Source organism: Mus pahari, chromosome 15, assembly GCF_900095145.1.
Source record: "Mus pahari chromosome 15, PAHARI_EIJ_v1.1, whole genome shotgun sequence".
NCBI lineage: Eukaryota > Metazoa > Chordata > Mammalia > Rodentia > Muridae > Mus > Mus pahari.
Window position 1 is genome coordinate 46,747,157 of NC_034604.1, and position 17,457 is coordinate 46,764,613.

General features: G+C 41.5%; 1 protein-coding gene across 1 annotated transcript; it reads right to left on the reverse strand.

Annotated features, from left to right (window-relative positions):
* Positions 1-494: 494 nt before the first annotated feature.
* Lox (lysyl oxidase) lies at positions 495-13,496 on the reverse strand. The gene is made up of 7 exons (XM_029547132.1): positions 12,378-13,496; positions 11,945-12,053; positions 10,560-10,697; positions 8,802-8,958; positions 5,546-5,641; positions 5,097-5,212; positions 495-3,644 (listed from the first exon to the last, which is right to left on the reverse strand). The coding sequence occupies exons 1-7, from the start codon at positions 12,988-12,990 to the stop codon at positions 3,638-3,640; spliced, it is 1,236 nt and encodes a 411-aa protein (XP_029402992.1). The 5' UTR covers positions 12,991-13,496; the 3' UTR covers positions 495-3,637.
* Between the last annotated feature and the right edge of the window lie 3,961 nt (positions 13,497-17,457).

Genomic DNA, 17,457 nt, shown 5'->3' on the forward strand with positions numbered 1-17,457 from the left:
ACATACAGGTAACATCATACAGACTAAGAGGGTTGTATTTATATATTTAGGAGTGTGTGTGTCAGTGTGTGTGTGTGTGTGTGTGTGTGTGTGTGTGTAACACTAACAATAATTAAAGAAAAAAAAGACCATGAATTTAAGAGAGAGTGGGGGATGGGTTGGAGGATAGAACAGGAAAGGGGAAACTGTAATTATATTATAATTTCAAATATAAAATTTACTATAAAAAGGCACTTAAACAAGAATATCAGCCATATACATGACTATAATATTTTAGCCAAAATGAAATTCAGTTTGTTCTTTTGTAGGTAATAGCAAATGACCATGTTAGAAGCTGAAATCATTTACTCAAGGCATTTTTATGTAGTCGTGCAGTTACAGCATATGATAAACAGGGTGTGAGAAGGCACTACAAAGCCTGTGTCTGGACACTGAAAATCAAAGCTCCTTCAACAAGTTACAAGTGCGTTTCCAAATAACAATCCAGAAAAAAAAAACTGGGAGAAACTGAACTTTATTTTAGACAATTTAACACCAAATGACATGTCCCCTCATACACAGCAAGCAGTCATATATTAAATGTGTGTATCCCATGAGCTAAGCCTTAATCCATTTTTACATTCAAGTTAAGACAATTCAGCACCGTATAAACTTGAAGGCTAACAAAATCTGTGTTCAAAAGTTGGCTAGGATGTTGGGTAGTTGGGAATAAAATTTAAACCGTTGATTTCTTTTTTAAAAATATTGTCTATGTGAATTTAAAAATGAAACATAGATAAAGTGGGTAATTTTATTACTTAATATATTGTTAGCAAAATTATTTCTAAAGTAGTAAGGGCTCAGAGTTTTCATAAAACCTGCTGAAGATCAGTGGGGAGGAAATGAACATAGGGAATGATGTCCACACATGTGTCTAACATTAATATTTTAAAGAGCAACACACTACTGTTACAAAGAGTGCCTAGGGAATAATTCGATGGAACTTGTAATTAAATTATCATATAAAATGTGAAGAAAATTTCCTGGAACTAGGAAAGCTATACCATGGTCCCACTGAAGATGGAGTCTGCGGTCTCCATATCATGATACGACTCAGACGGCAAAGAGTAGACTTGACTCGGCTCTCTTCCATTTCTTCACGGCCATTGTTAGTGTAAAGACAATCACTGTGCCATTCTCACTTTTAAAAAAGTTTTTAAAACTTTAGAGTTTGGTTAGACTAGCTTGGGAATTTTTTAAAAATCATTATTCTACACCAATTAAACAGAGAACAGAGGCCCAAGGGTCAAAAATACAAAGTGCTAAGTCAGGATTTAAAGTCAACTGGAAGTGTTTTTAAATCGTGGAAAGGAAAGAAATGTTTACAAATAAATAGCTACTTAAATGAAAAAAAAATCAAACAAAAAGGTTCAAATTACATTTAAAAGCCAGACATTCTGTGGATTTGAAAGGTATTTTAATTATTAGAAATACATACATGTATAAAATTCATGACATTAATGACTTTTAACTTAATTTTTAGAAAATAAAATATGGCCATGACAAATAGTAGTGCTCAAATGTTAAGTTCTATAGACATACTTTTAGCAGTTAAAGACGAAGTAAGGCGAGCCTAATTTTCATACTTACTTGGGTTGGGGACAGTTGTTCTATTTTCCGATGGGTAGCAAGTAAGTGCTTGGATTTTACTGTCCCTAACATAATGTTCAGTAGAGAGATAAGGGTCTCATTGAAATTATTATCCTATATATCTAAAAGCCATATTACTTTTTATAGAGTTAAGAATCTTAGTAGGACAAGATGTTAAATCTATGTATGCCAGTCTGGCTCAGTATTCACACTGACAGTAGTTTTTATTTTGTTTTAAAAGCACGTATATTAAAATACCTCTATCAGAATGATTATAATTTGAAAGGATCATTCTACAGTATCAAAACTGAAATGCTAGCTAGGGCAAAGAGGTACATCAAAGAAGCAATCCTGCCTATCAGATACCAGCTCAATCAAAGTTCTGTCTGCATTTGCTTATGGGTAAGTGTGCTCTCAGGCAGATGAGAATTACGTGTACCGAACTATCCACCCCTGGCGACTGCCCATCTCTGGCCCCTCCCACTCGCTCTGCAGCAATGAGTCTACAGCATGATGATTAGTAACTATTGCTCTTACAAGTCTATGGCACATAAGTCAGGATTCCAGCTTACTTAGAAAGGACTGCCTAATACGTTCTAGCACAGGAGATACCTTACTGGAGATTTTAATGCTGGTAAATGAAGTACAACTTTGGCACAAGCACCACGAGTTCAAAAGTCTAACTTGATTTCTTTCTGCACCTTCTGAATTTAAGAGTCTCCAAATCCCACTGCTGCACACAGTTTCACAGTTTTAAGTAAGGTCACAGCGGTCTCGTTGTGGTGCATGGTCCTTGTTTTTGCAGAAAGGACCTGCTTCCCTCATGTTCGCCAACCTCTCAAGTATACAATGCTATGTGCTTCCCTAATTTGGGTTGTATTTTGTAAATACACAAAAATATATATACCCAACTCCTGAAGAGTCTAAGATGATGGCCCTGCATTGCACCCAGTAGGTCATCTATTATGGATGGTTTTTTATATATATAAATTCGACATTCTCCTTAATAGCTGAACATTCCAGAAGTGTAGTAGAGTTGAAAAAAAAATCTAAAAAGGTTTTCCAGTATTTTCTTTTTACAGTATTTGAAAGATGGTTGTGATGTTAGAGATTCATTGTATAATTGCTGTATCAGCAGTGACTTGATTCTGGCTAACAGTAAAATATGCTGCAGGGCATGTTAGCTCTCCATTGATCACACTTGTCGTCGGAATGATTTCCCTATGCTGTGAATCCTCACAATGGGGATGTGATGATTGTCATATTAGATATTTCTGCCCACAGAAAAACTAAGCAGCGTGGGATTGAATAGCAACAAGTATCAAACAGGAATTTGGAATTTTCTAATTCATTCCAAAACATGTTGACTCAAGACAGAGTGAAATTAAGCAATTAACAGAAAGGAAATTGTCTAGTAACTCTAAAATGTAAACATAATTTTATATAGGGATGTAACTATCTGAATACATATATTGCCATCTCTCTGATTATACTTCATGACAACAGTAGTTAGATGTTTGGCCCTTCCACAGCACCAAGTGTATCCATTTCTGTTTACACAATAGGAACACCTTTTTAAAAATCAATCAAAGTTGAGGCAAATATAGGCTCATCATCATTGTTTCACTGGTTTCAGCACTTTAGAAAATAATCAGTTCAAATTGTGGCTCACTCATTAAAATATCAATTTCTCATTTGCACTATAATTTCTAAAGAAGATAAAAAATTCAGAGTTCTTTGAAAGAGCCCACTATGCACCCACAGAATTGAAACACTGCTATTTCAACAAAATAACACGAGTAAGGATTTAAAATTTGCCAAATAATGCTGATTAAAACTCTCAAAATCCAGTTATGTCATTTGTTGTGAAAGAGTCCAAACAAAACCTCCTTTGTTGTTTACTGTTTGTCTTTTAAACTATGTAAGTCCTTCCTACTTAAGCTAATCTATGGTTTTCATATGTCCGAACACCAGGTACTGCTTTATCCATTGGGAACTGGGCTTCTTTCTAATACCTGGGTTAAGAAAACACAATGGAACAGGTTATCAGCAGGATACGATCATGAGTGCACACAACAAATAACATTTTAGTCAGCCTTTTCAAAACTTGATGTGGCAATGTCTCTCTGCCCCAGCAACTATCACCTTGTAAAATTACTATTAGAACATGATCTAATAGTGATCTAACAGCGATCAGAGGGAAGGAATATCTCAATAATATGAAGAACATGCCTGATGTCCACAGTCTGAATGTTTAAAAGGCAAAACAAACAAATAAGTAAGTAAATAAATAAAAATAAGATTGAAACGAGAAAAAGTCAAGCAGGACTTGGGGATCCAGCAACCAAGCCAGCGAGCTCATTCTATGGAACAAGAGTGACACATCCACCGGGAGACATAGTCATGGCCTCTGCACCATCTTGCATTTTCCTTCTCTGTCTCCATGTCATTTGTGTCCAGAATGACACATTAATGGGCAGAGATAGGAACAGAGACAGAAGCTGGTATCATTATGTTGAAATGTTGATCATTGGTCATCATGCAAGGAAGAATCCATTTGGGTGCAAATCATCAACTAGTAAGGTGTGAGGAGAAAGCCCAGTCATTGTACTGCAGAGGTGGAAAAGGCCTGAGGCATCTGGGAAGACTGAGGGGCAGACACTCCATGAATGGAACACACCAAATTATTGGGTGGATTTTACACCACACCAGAATGGTTTCAAGTATCTAACTGGCATGTAAAACAATCAGTACTAAACTAACAGTGACATGTCATTAGAGTTGGGGGTTGGGGGAGCCTGAAATGACAACATGAGGTCACACACAGGTGGCCATCAGACTGTTCACATAGCTTCAGATGCACTATACTCCTGCTCAAAAAATGTCAGATTTTTGGTGGTCTTTGGAGAGAAACTCAAAATTTTTAGCTTGCTCTTCAGTTGTTCTGTTGATCGGAGCACAGCTGACAAATCCAACTGGAAGCGGCCTTTGCAAACACTGCCTGCAACTCACTCCTGCCCTGCAGCTGCCCATGAATCTGACCCCTGTATGCAAGCTCGTGGTCACCTCTGCTTTTGTACTTGAGAGCCCTCAAGGCTAAACTCACATGCTGTCCTAAAGGCACTCTCCAGTCATGGTCTAAGGAAATCTTTCTTTGGAACTTGGAGGTGAAAGTCAGAATAAGAGGCAAGTATGATTGTGCTCCAGGTGAGGAGGGCTCTCCTCTTCTGAGCATTTCTTATTTCTCACTCATCGATTAAGTAGGATATTTATTTTATTAAGAATAATTAACTTTGGTTAACTTTATATTTCCATCTGATCAATACTGCTTGTTAAAAATCAAGTATGAACCTCCTTGTAAGAAAGAAAGAAAGAAAGAAAGAAAGAAAGAAAGAAAGAAAGAAAGAAAGAAAGAAAGAAAGAAAGAAAGAAAAAGAATATCACTTGGCTTGCCAAATAATACTCACGGTGAAATTGTGCAGCCTGAGGCATAGGCATGATGTCCTGTGTAGCGAATGTCACAGCGTACAACATTGTTACTGTAGTCTGATTCAGGCACCAGGTAACTGGGGTTTACACTGACCTGAACAAGAAAAATAACATGGTGTGAAAGATTTTATACTTAGTGTATACTGTTATTCCCTCCTATTTCTACAATGCTAAAGTGAAATAACTAACAAGGGACTCAGCTACATCAAGGAAGGTAAAGGAGGTAGTTAAACATACTGGAGATATTACAAAAGGAAGTTGTGTAGATTTCCCTAAGTTCTTTTAACAAATCATAACATAGATTGCTTAAAAATTGTTCTGAAAGTTGTTTAAGTACTTTCAAGCACATGGTTATTTAATATTTGAATCCAGAAAAAGAAGGTGTATTGAATCATGGTGGTAAATTACACATATTCAAAGCCCCTACCTTTAGAATGTAGTTTCCAGGTTGTACATCTGTAATATCAATCCACTGGCAGTCTATGTCTGCCGCATAGGTATCATAACATCCAGGACTCAATCCCTGAAATCAGAAAACACTTTAGAATTAAACTATAGGGTGTGGCTAGACTGCCTACATAATATTATCTATAAATCAAACCTTGAGTTAGTACCTACAATAATTGGACACAAAAACCATAACACTCTTTAGTCCATCTTATAATGTCCAGTTACAAAAACTACAAGGTTGGAACATGAAGACATGTACCCTATTTCTAAAGTCACCAGTGGAAAATAGTCCTAAGCAACAAAATAGGCCTCCAGCACCATTCAAAAGTAGCCAGCATATCAGTAAGAAATGTCTCACAGTAATTCATTTGCAGTGTCCTATCAGTGATCTTCCTATGTCCTGGATGTCCACGATATTTTGTCTTGTGTAGCTTTGTAGCATCTATCCTCTTCTGCTTTATATTAAAATCATATTATATAAACCCCTTAAGGGTAGGTACAGTCTAATTGCTAACATTTATTATTAACCAAAACCATATATAGTCAGTTCTCACAGCTACAGGAGTCAGCTGTGTTACTATCTCCATTGAATAGATGAGAAACCCAAGGCATGCTAATATCAAACGACTGATCCAGGGGCGAACAGCTGAGCAGTGACTGAGCTTGTTCCAGGATTATATAAACAGGTACCCTTTCTTAACTATCATATTCCCTCTCTCAAATAATCCGTGAGATCTTTGTGGAGTCAGAAGGACAGATATATGCCCAAACTGGTCAAAGCCATATCTAAATTTCCTTCTGTTGGGGCATGGGTATCTTATTATTTCCACATGAGAACTTTTAACTATAGTATTTCCATTCTGATAATCCAAAATTGATTAAGAAGTGTATGCGACAATCGTTTTGAACTTAGTAGTGTCAAAAAGAATCTTGATGTGCTTTAGTGATGTGGGTTTGGCTGCAGTTGGATTTGGGAAGAGTGAGAAATGCTGTTGTCCATAGCACGGGGCAGCATAGACAAGCCAACCCAACATTACTCGAACCACAGGAGCAAGAGCCATAACCGCCTAGATTCCTAGCTTGATCGGCTCTCGTTTTATGTGTTGAACAGGAAATGCAAAAGGAAGAACTTTAAGGTCCCACCACATCCTTCTCTGCTTGTGTCACCTTAGGCGCTCTGTAAGTAAGTAATTCCTGCTGCTGTCACAACCATTACTGCTATCTCACCCAGGACTCTAAACTGTACCCTGGATTAGATATCCATTGCAGACAGGTATAAGTAATGCCACTGGCAATTAAAGTGTTTGCAAAATGCTGTTGTTGGCCTACACCGTTTGTCCCAAATACTAGCTGACAACTTAAGCCCTTGAATGCAACAGCAGCCTAGGTCACACAATCTTAAAATTACTAGTGTGCGTGTGTGTGTGTGTGTGCGCGTGTGCGTGTGCATGTGTGCATGTGCACGTGCGCACGCATACGCATGAGCCTGTGTGTGAGTAGCCACACATACACAAACTGCTAGCTGACACTATTACTTTATGATTCACAAGCTGGCAGAATATGTGAATTTTGAGTTTTGCTTATTTGAACTAACAAGCAAATGCCTGAAGCTGCCAAGGCCATTAAGCAAATAGACATTTCATGTATTTGAAGTCTAATGTGAAAATAAATTGAAAATATAACTTTATTAAAGATTATCTAAATGTGTTGTTTGGTTTTAGCAAAAAATACCTGTCTGCAACATTTGGTCATTGAATGTGATGTAACTATTTTTAAATTGCACGTATATTCTGTATGTAAATTTGTGATCTTAGGACATGTGGTTAGATATAGAATATATTCATAAGTTATACCTAGTTAGATGTTTATATACATTTAAGGAAGATGGTACTAGTATAACAAAACTAATAAAAGTCAATATTAGGGACCTATGGGAATTTTTTCTGTAAATGAAGTCTGTTCAAAAGACTATTAAAAAACACAAATACGTAAATCACTTACAATACAAGACCTAGTGAAGAATTTTTAAGGCATGCACAGGGAAGGATAAACAAGAAGGCTATCACATAAAAAGAAAAGTGAGATTACACAAGTGAACAGGGGCTCCTCTGCCTCTGTGGCTGAAATACACCCCCTCCCCCCAATGCAAGTGTTCTAGCTTAGAGATGATTAATGTGTGTCATTTTAAGAATAGGTAAATGCATGCTCCAGGTCCTCTCGGGGTGATGACTGAATGAGAAGGCAATCTCTACAAGGGTATATGCTTAATATATGGGTGTGTTACATTTTTCACTCAAAGCATATGCCCTGCCCCTCCCAGCCTATGTTAAATATAACTGTGTCCCGGTCTAACCACTTTGATGAGCTAAGCCCAGAGGAAAGAAGTATGGACACCACATGTAGGTCACCAAAAAGCTTCTGGCCACAGTACTGGAATCTGCTTCCCAAGATGACAGCCGCTGAGGTCGTTGTGCCCTGGGTAATATACATTCAGGAACTACTTGCCAAGAGCTGGGCTGGAGTAAAATTATAATGTCCTTTTACAAATTAGGGTTGTGGATGGAAATACTGACATAGTTTTTAACTGACCCACATTTTCCAATTCTAAGACATACAATAGCGCTCAACTCAGCCCTATTAAAAACAAATCCATCCGAAGGACATCTGACATTAATTACACTGGAGGTTTAAATATACATGTGTGGAGTAAGAAATGTGTCTTTCTGCTCTTACTTGCATTATTAAAAGTGATGCTGTTCAAAGTATTTTCAAGAACCTGGCTTCAACGCTTTGTTCTAACTTTAGGCACTGTTCCATATTAAGCATGAAAATGGAAAACAAAATGGATTTGCAGGTGAGAAAACAGACGTCTAGTGCCAACAGTTATTATAGCTGATTGAAGAACACAGGAAGAAGGCAGATGTTGTAAGTCACCCATGTGTATTCAGAAAGTTAGCTACTTTTCATTGTGTTAGCAAGGGTCCACATTGCCCTCCTGTGATCTCCAGAAGGGGTTACACGTACAGCTGGAAACACTTTAAAAGCAATCTGCACCACCCAGTCATCTCCCTTTTCCCAATTACTTCCCATGTTGATAAGGTAACCTTAAAATGAAACCAAATATTTAAAAAAAAGAAGAAGAAGAAGAAGAGAGGAAAGAAAGAAAGCAGCAGCGGATTTGTCGTCACTTTCCTGGAGACCTGTGGGCTCCCGATGTCAGGGGACCAGCCTACCTGTGTGTGTGCAGTGCACGCAAAGCGCCTGTGGTACCCATAGTCACAAGAAGTGTCCTCCAGACAGAAGCTTGCTTTGTGGCCTTCAGCCACTCTCCTCTGTGTGTTGGCATCAAGCAGGTCGTAGTGGCTGAATTCATCCATGCTGTGGTAATGTCTGATGTCCCACACCACAAAGATACAGCAGTCAGTGGCACATAGACAAAGCAATGAGGATGCTAAATAACTTCAATGTCTCATTAATTAAATGGTGCTGTGCTCACAAATTAAAACAGGGTAAATTCATATTCTTGTTTTTACTTTTTTAGATTGATTTATTTTATGTGTATGAATGTTTTGTTTATAAGTAGTATGTACACCAGTTTCCTGCCTAGTGCCAGAGGAAGCTAGAAGAGGGTTTGTAATCGGAACTGGACCTTTGTGAACCATCATGTGGATACAGGGAATTGAACCTGGGTCCTCTCCAAGTGCTCTTATAGAGCCATCACTCCATCCCATATATATATATATATATATATATATATATATATATATATATATATATATATATATATATATATATATATATTTGAAACTTTGTAGCTCTGGCTGTCCTGCAACTTACTCTGTAGACCCTTGAACTCAGAGATCTGTCTGTCTCTGCCACCCAAGTGATGGAACTAAAGGAGTATGCTACCATGCCTGGCTCCCAAATTTATCTTCTTAAAGAGATATTCATGCCACACACTTTTAAAAGAACATTGTGAGGTTTTAACTTTACTAGGTAGTAAAGATACTGTGGTATCTATTCCTTTATACAGGTTTTAGGTTTGAATGTTAAATACAAACAATTGATTATATGCGCTTGTAACCTGTGCAGTTTCTAGTGTATTTCTCTGGCTGCCACTGCTGATATTGGTGATGTGCTGATGATTTCAAACAAGAGCTACATTCTGGAAGGGTTGCTATGAGATTCTAAAAACTAGAGTTGCAACATTCATACAATCTCTTTGGAAATGCGAAGGAGAAGCAACAACATGACCATCTAGCACTATTATTTAAGTAGCACAGACTTTTACTTCAAAATAAAATATTTCTATTTTAATATGTAAATTGTGTGGCTACAGTTCATTTTTCTTTATTCCTTAAATAGAAGGCTCTGAGCTCTTCTTCTTCTCTTGTAGGGGAGGAGCTACAATGAGAATGGGCTTGAATTTCTGTAAGTGGGAGACCACACATCATGATTTCCTGGCATTGACTACTTGACCACATTACCTAGGCAAGTGATGGCATAACCACATGTAATTTAAAAATTAAAACAGTTACATTTAGAAAGGGTAGGGCAACCACTCTGGGGCTGACAGGGGCCTTTCAAAAGATACAAGTGAATTGGGTCCTGAAGTCCATCTTTCACTGAGAATGGTCTCTAAATCCTTTAGGTAATAGATGTCGTGCTTTTATCAGACGCCTTTCAAGGCTAACCAACTGCAGATGGCCTTGCCTACAGCAGAGACTTTAACCTAAGAGAAAATTCTATTGGCAGCTATCCTCTGTCCTTTCAGTCATTTTAATGAGGCTGACTTATGGTTTCCAATTGAAAAGCTAATGGGATTTAGTGGTGAAGAGGCTGTCTTAGGATTTAACATCCTGTGATGGCATCAAACTGCATAGGAAAAGTTCTAAGTATAAATAAGATCAAATCTCTAGCTTTAGGTAAGACATATGAATAGTCATCTGAAGAATTTAAGAGCATCCCCAATGAGAGGCCCATTCACTTACTGGTGACAGCTGTGCCACTCCCAGGAGTACCGAGGGCGGCTTGGTAAGAAGTCCGATGTCCCTTGGTTCTTCACTCTTTGCGGAAATCGTAGCAGTACCCTGTGGTCATAGTCTCTGACATCCGCCCTATATGCTGAACTGCGAGTTTAGAAAAGAAACGTCAGATCCACGGTGCGTAGGTGGGAAGCACGATAGAAAGAACAGCTCACCATCACAAGGTCCCGGCACCCCCTCCCCCAACTAGCCTCTCCATTCAAGGGATCACAAGTTCCTGTCCAATCCCGGAGGAATAAACCCATAGCGACTCTCTGGTGAATGAGTGAATGACGGATAACAGTAAAAGCCCAGAGAGATTAGACTGAGATTTATACTACAAAGATGATAGAGAAGAGACTCTGAATCTAAAAACTATAAAATTGCTATAGTAAATGACCCCACGCCAAAAATTTCATAGGTATCTATTAATAACGATATATCTGATATAACGTGGAGAAATACTCTAAAACTAGATACCTAGCTTTAGATGGATAACTTTATACTTGACATCTACCAAACTGAGGGTGCTTCTTTAGTATCTTTCGGCACTCAGTGGTGTGGATCATGCCATAAAGAACACAAACGAGCTTGAATTTCTTCCCTTAGCCCGGCTGTTGTAAAAAGTCAACACGGAATAAAGGTTCCTATAAACATCCCTGGAACGCTACTATATATATATTTTTTAATAGGTCTATCTGTGTTAGAATGTTAGTGACCCATTTTTCTTAGCACACTACCAGAACCACGCAAACATCTTGTGCTCCCTCTACTGGTGGCCAGCTGCAGAATCAAAGAATTCCAAGACCAGAATAGCTATTTTATTTTAGGACTGACGGAAAACAAAACTCTTGCCTCTGGTCTTATACCAAAACAACCCAGTTAATCACGGCCTGAAAGAAATGTAGAATGTGCTCCTTACCAATGTGTGTGTGGGGGGGGACCGGGGGACACCGTGACGAATACACCCCTAGACCATTAGAGAATAATAAGTGCTTCCTTCATCGCCCCCCACCCCACCCCTCCGTGTGGTTGAACTTCTGTTTTATATAAAGTTATTGGAAGAAGTTGGCGTTAATGCCTAATAGGTATCTTGGGAAAGAACCTGAGACCTAGTCACCAGACTAAGGGTTTTCTTCTCCCTTCCCGGGTATGCGACTCTTACTGAAGCGGTACCCATAAAAACATTCTAAATTAACTCTCTCTTCAAGTCAGCATGCCCAGGAGGTCACGTCCCACTTCCCAGCCCTTGTCCCACTTCCTACCCCTTGTCTGCGCTGAATAGCAGTCAAAACTAGGCACCGGAGTGATCCCAGGATCAAAACCTGAGACTGGGCTGTGGAAATCCATACCTGGCCAGACAGTTTTCTTCCGCAGCGCATCTCAGGTTGTACATAGACATCTTCTGGACGTACGTGGAAGCCTGGATGTAGTAGGGGTCAGGCACCAGGTCCGGGAGACCTAAAGATAAGACAAGCTGATGACCTCTGACTCTGGAACCCTGTTTGTCACCTTTCGCCCACCAAGTCTGCAGGGTGGGGCTGAGTGTGTGGAAGAACAGGGAAAGTCGGGGTTAGAAAGAAACGGGAAAAGGAAGCTGCTGGTGCCAGGAGCGCGGTTTCTCCATCAGATTCCAGAGCTGGCGGGACAAGCTGGGGGTGGGGGTTGGGGGGTTGTTGAGTCTGCGGGACCGGATCCCGCCGCCGCGCCCAGACCGCCACGTCTAGACAGCACTGACCCGCGGCCAGAGTGGCCGGTACCTACCGTGTATCTAAGGGTGCTTACCGTACTGGAAGTAACCGGTGCCATATCCAGGTCGGTACCTGCTCCCGGGCCGGGGCCTCTCATACGTGTCATAGTAGTTATAGTAGGGGTTGTCGTCGGAGTACTTGTAGGGATTGTAGGGGTCGTCGCCCACCATGCGATCTATGTGGCTGGGTGGCCTCAGATTACTGAGTTGCGGAGGCTGTGGAGACGCAGTCCGGTTCGCCGCGCGCCCTGAGGCTCCATCGCGAGCCCCCGACGGCGAGAAACCAGCTTGGAACCAGTGGCGGGCGGCGGGCCGGGGACGACCCGCGGCGACCCCAGACGGGCTTGGCGTCCTCGCACGGGCAGAGGCGGTGCGGTTGTCACGCAGCAGAAGAATGGGCGTGCGCGGCTGCGAGGCGGCATCGCCGTCGGGTCTCGGGGCAGTGGCGCTGGGGTCGCGGCGTCGCTGAGGTTGGTACTGCGCCCCGAGGCTCAGCAGACTAAACACCTGCCCGTTGTTCTCCCATTGGATTGTCTGGCGCCAGGCACCGGGGGCGGCGGGCGGCTCGCGCGGGGTCTGCGGGGCGCAGCGGAGAAGGGGACAGAGCTGCAGCGGCCCCAGGAGGAGCACAGCCCAGGCGAAACGCATTGTGCTCCCGGCTCGTCCCTTCTCGGGGAAGACGTGCCTAGGAGAAAAGGAAGATGGGACTCAGATCCCGCGAAGGAGTGAGACCTCTCCGAGCAGGGAGGAGGAGGGCGAGGCGCGGGGATGGGTCGCAGGGAGTCCTGCCAAGGGCGAACGGCAGACCCTGCCCCCAGCCCAGGCGGCCGTCGGACGTGGCACCGTCCTCCTCTCCCCTTTCCCAGTCCTGGAAGGCGACGGGGAGCGGCGCACGACGGTCTGGGAAAGCACACAGAGTCTGGAGTAGAAGGAGGAGAGATTTTAAACTTTCTGACCAGTTTGCAGTTACACAAGCCGTTCTGGCCCTGCTGCCCCTCCGCTATTTGTTCACGTAATGCGACTGGAAACGTGCAAGGCGGACAGCTCCTCCACGCTGCCCCTCCCTCCCTCCCCTCCCCTCCCCTCCCCTCCCCGCCCCCTCCCCTCCTCCCCAGACACGTTGCACAGGGAGTTAAGGGGAAAGAACAAAACGGAACACACATCCTGAGACACACTCGACTTAATCTGGGCCGAACATGCAGGAATTTCAAAAGACTCAGACAGACGAAGGCAGCCAGGCCATGGGCCCAAGCCAAAATATGCACGAAGAAAAATGCTATTAGGTCATCAACCCTGGAGAGGCGGGAAGCAGGAGGTGGGGAGAGCGATGGGGGCCAAAATGTGTGCTGTGGAATGGGGGAGGTTGTGACTAAGTCTTATGCATAAAGGAGTTAAGCAGACAAATTTCCCAATACACACTCACCCCACTTTTATGGGAAGCGCCCTCAGCGAATAAACCCCAGGATATCAAATTTTGTTTTTCTGGCTGTAGGTAATATGAGAAATGGGTTACAAATCTGTTTCCTACAGTGAATATTTTAATAACCAAAGTGAAAATTTATAGGGAACAAAGCTTGCTACGTTGAAAAAGTGAATAAATCCGACTCTTTTTTTTTCTTAAAAGAATCAGCCCAATTTGCACTTTAAGTGACAAGAATTCTTTCATCCCTACTGTGTACAAGAGAGCCAGAAGGGCAAGGCAGTACTCAGAGGCCCCTTCAAGTAGACCTTTTATCTGGCTTCTTGCTTTCTCTTTTTGCCTAATAAGGAGGTTTGACTTTACATTTTAAAATCAAATTACCGATCTTAAATATTGAAATTCAATAAAGCATTCAGCAACTTTTTAATTCATCTTCCAATCTAAACAAAGATGTTGCAAGAGGAAACGCCTTGGAGTTCAGAGTTTAAGTACAAAGAAGGCAGTAGGTGTGGCCAGGAGGCTGAGTAGGGCACTGGTCTGCAACTGGAGAGAGATGCTTAATAGAGCAGCTGTTCACATCCTACTCAGGGTCTGGGAAGTTCTGGACTGAATTCAAAGGAAAAAAAACAAAACAAAACAAGCTACTAAGTGGTCTTATTTAAACTACTAGTTAATGCCAGATTTTAGTACCCATTTTATTGGTCCCATCATTGAGCTGTGGTCTAGACACACTTAATATTCACCTCTTAACCTCTGTCTTTCCTTACTTGATCACCCCATGAGGTGGGGTGGTGGACATCTGCTGGTTTGACTGTTTCCTATCCTTTTCCCTTTTCTTCCTGTTTTTTTTTTTTGTTTGTTTGTTTTGTTTTTTTTGGATTGTTTGTTTTGTTTTTGTTTTTTGTTTTGTTTTGTTTTGTTTAATTCTACCTGGAACCCCCGACCCTTAGTAGTGTGGTTAGACTGACAGGGTGTTAATGAGATTTCTTCAATTCAGGAACTGGTCATGAGAGCTAATTAAACTATCATCCTAGAATCTGAATGTTAAGGTGGTCACATGGTCAAAAACATTCCTCCTCTCACTGCCAGGAAAAGTCTTGGGTCTTTAGCTTTTCCTTCAGACTTTCTAGTGCATTCTTTTGTGGATTAATATCGTCACTTTCTGTCTTCGGCCACGGAAGAATCCTGTTTGACATAGAGGGTGGGGCTGCTTCTCTCAGCTAGATAAATCACAGGGCAGAGAGTTCAGGGTAAGGAGCCTGGCTTTTGGAGTCAAGTTAAATGGAGCCTGCACTTGACCACATGCCTTCCTTGACACCCAATTTTTGTCCATATGTGGCAAATCTTTTGCTTGTATGATGAAGCTAAACTTTAAGAACAAACTCCCTCATGCAAGTCCACAGTGAACTCTTTTCTGAACAAAGCTATGTCTAAGGCAACACTAGCACACTAGCTGTCATCTTACTGGATATCTACCAGGCTTACAATTAACTACTGGATTTCTCCAGACCTGGTAAGGGAGATAGAGTTAAAAAGAAGAAGAAGAAGAAAAAAAAAACACCATGTATATAATTTGGATAGACAAAAGAAATTATAAGGAGAAACCGGAAGAGATTGGTTATAATTATCTCTCATCTGAAAAAGGTTGTACATATGCCCATGAGCAGTTTATCTTCCAGAAGGGAATGACTGGGATGGTTATTATGTGACCACAGGTTTCTGGGGGAAGACATCTGCTATGGAGATCAATACAGAGCCTAAGAATGAAGCAGATCCTATGGGGAGGGTAGAAAGTTTGTCCTGAATCTCAGTTAACTTACCTTTGTTTCCAGTGCTGGTACTTGGAGCAGGGGTGAGGGGAACAAGGGATGGGGGGGGGAGAGAAGGGGAAGGGGAAATGCCTCTCTCTGTGTGTATTTTATTTCCTTTGGTTCTCAGTTCTTGGTAAGAGTTAACAATGAACCCAAATCATGGCCAAAGTATTTTTCCAAGTTTCAAAAATCTCTGATGTTCTTGAATACCCAATTTATTCTATTTTCAATTCATTCACTGCAAAGTGTCATGATGACCATTAATACTGACTAAATAATTCCTTGAGATTGACTTTAAAATATTGCCTAACTTTTTTGTGTCTCTACAAGGTGGAGCCTATGGAAAACAATTTTCGCTTTTTTAAGTATTTTCCCATCAGTGAAATCCCACTGCACATTTATTTATTTTTACAGTATCTCATGAACACATATATACTTTACAGGGTAGTGTACTATACAAATGAGTTGTACACAGGATCCTTTATAGTCGATGAGGCTGGTCATCTTCTCCCAGTCTGCTTCAAAAGATTTAAAACTGTTTCATGAAAACAGAAATAACTAGTCCAAACAGTAATACTGTGTTTTCTTCTCTCTCTCTCTCTCTCTCTCTCTCTCTCTCTCTCTCTCTCTCTCTCTCTCTCTCTCATGGTTTTAGAGCTTTATTGTAGAAATGCAGGAGGAAGGAGAGAAGGTAGAAAGAGGGAGAGAGGCTGGCCATGGCCACATGGAGAGAGGGAGGAAGGGAGAGAGAGAAGGAAGGCTACAGAGGAGAGTAAGGAAGGTGAATGCTTAAAGTGCTATTTTCTTTATTCAGCACGCACATGCTTACATATACACACAACTTGCACCCAATGGCACATGCTCTAAATGCCACAAGAGAAGAGAAAATAGTTCATTTTGTCCCTCTTTCATTTCCTCCAAGTTCTGTTGCTTAAGACTTAGCTAGCTGGGAGAAAAGAAAGACAGGAAACATGTGGCCACCACATTGAGGACAATAGAAAGTGTTTGCAACCCTGGGGTGAGACCATGTAGTTATGGCTTGTGTTCTTTTCTCAGTGGCAAACCTTTGTGTGCAAAATTAGACAAACCAGTCTCCTCCCACTCAGCACCAAAGTCCATACAAACAATACCAGTAGTGATTGTAATGACGATAGTAACTGTAGCTGTATGGGGATGCCCCCGGCTCTTTAACATTGGTAAGATGCACAGCAGATCCCAATTTGAGACCAGCTTTCTGTGGACAGATCAATGGTATATGCCATAAAAGAGGAAATCATTCAAATTATTATTATTTTTTTGAAAAGGAAGGTTCTATTTTCTACTAAGAAATAAAAGTGAATGTCTAGAAGTGCTTGCTGACAGGAGCCTGATATGGCGGTCTCTTGAATGGCTCTGCCAGAGCCTGACAAATACAGAGGAGGAAGCTCACAGCCAACTATTGGCCTGAGCTTGGAGGTCCTGATAGAGGAGTTAAAGAAGGGACTGAAGGAGTTGAGGGGGTTTGCAGTTTTATGGAGGAAGCAACAGTGTCAACAGCCCAGACCCCCCCAGAGCTCCCAGGGACTAGACCACCAACCAAAGAATACACATGATGCTGGCCACATATGTGGCAGAGGATGGCCTTGTTCGACATCAGTGGGAGGAAAGGCCCTTGGGCCTGAGGGTGTTCAGTGTCCCAGTGTAGGGGAAGGCCAGGGCAGGAAGATGGCAGTGGGGAGGGAGCACCTTCATAGAGGCAGAGGAGGGAGGATGGGAGAGAGAGAAAGAGAGAGATAGGAGGGGGAGGGAGGGAAGAAGAAAAAGAAGAAGAAGAAGAAGAAGAAGAAGAAGAAGAAGAAGAAGAAGAAGAAGAAGAAGAAGAAGAAGAAGAAGAAGAAGAAGAAG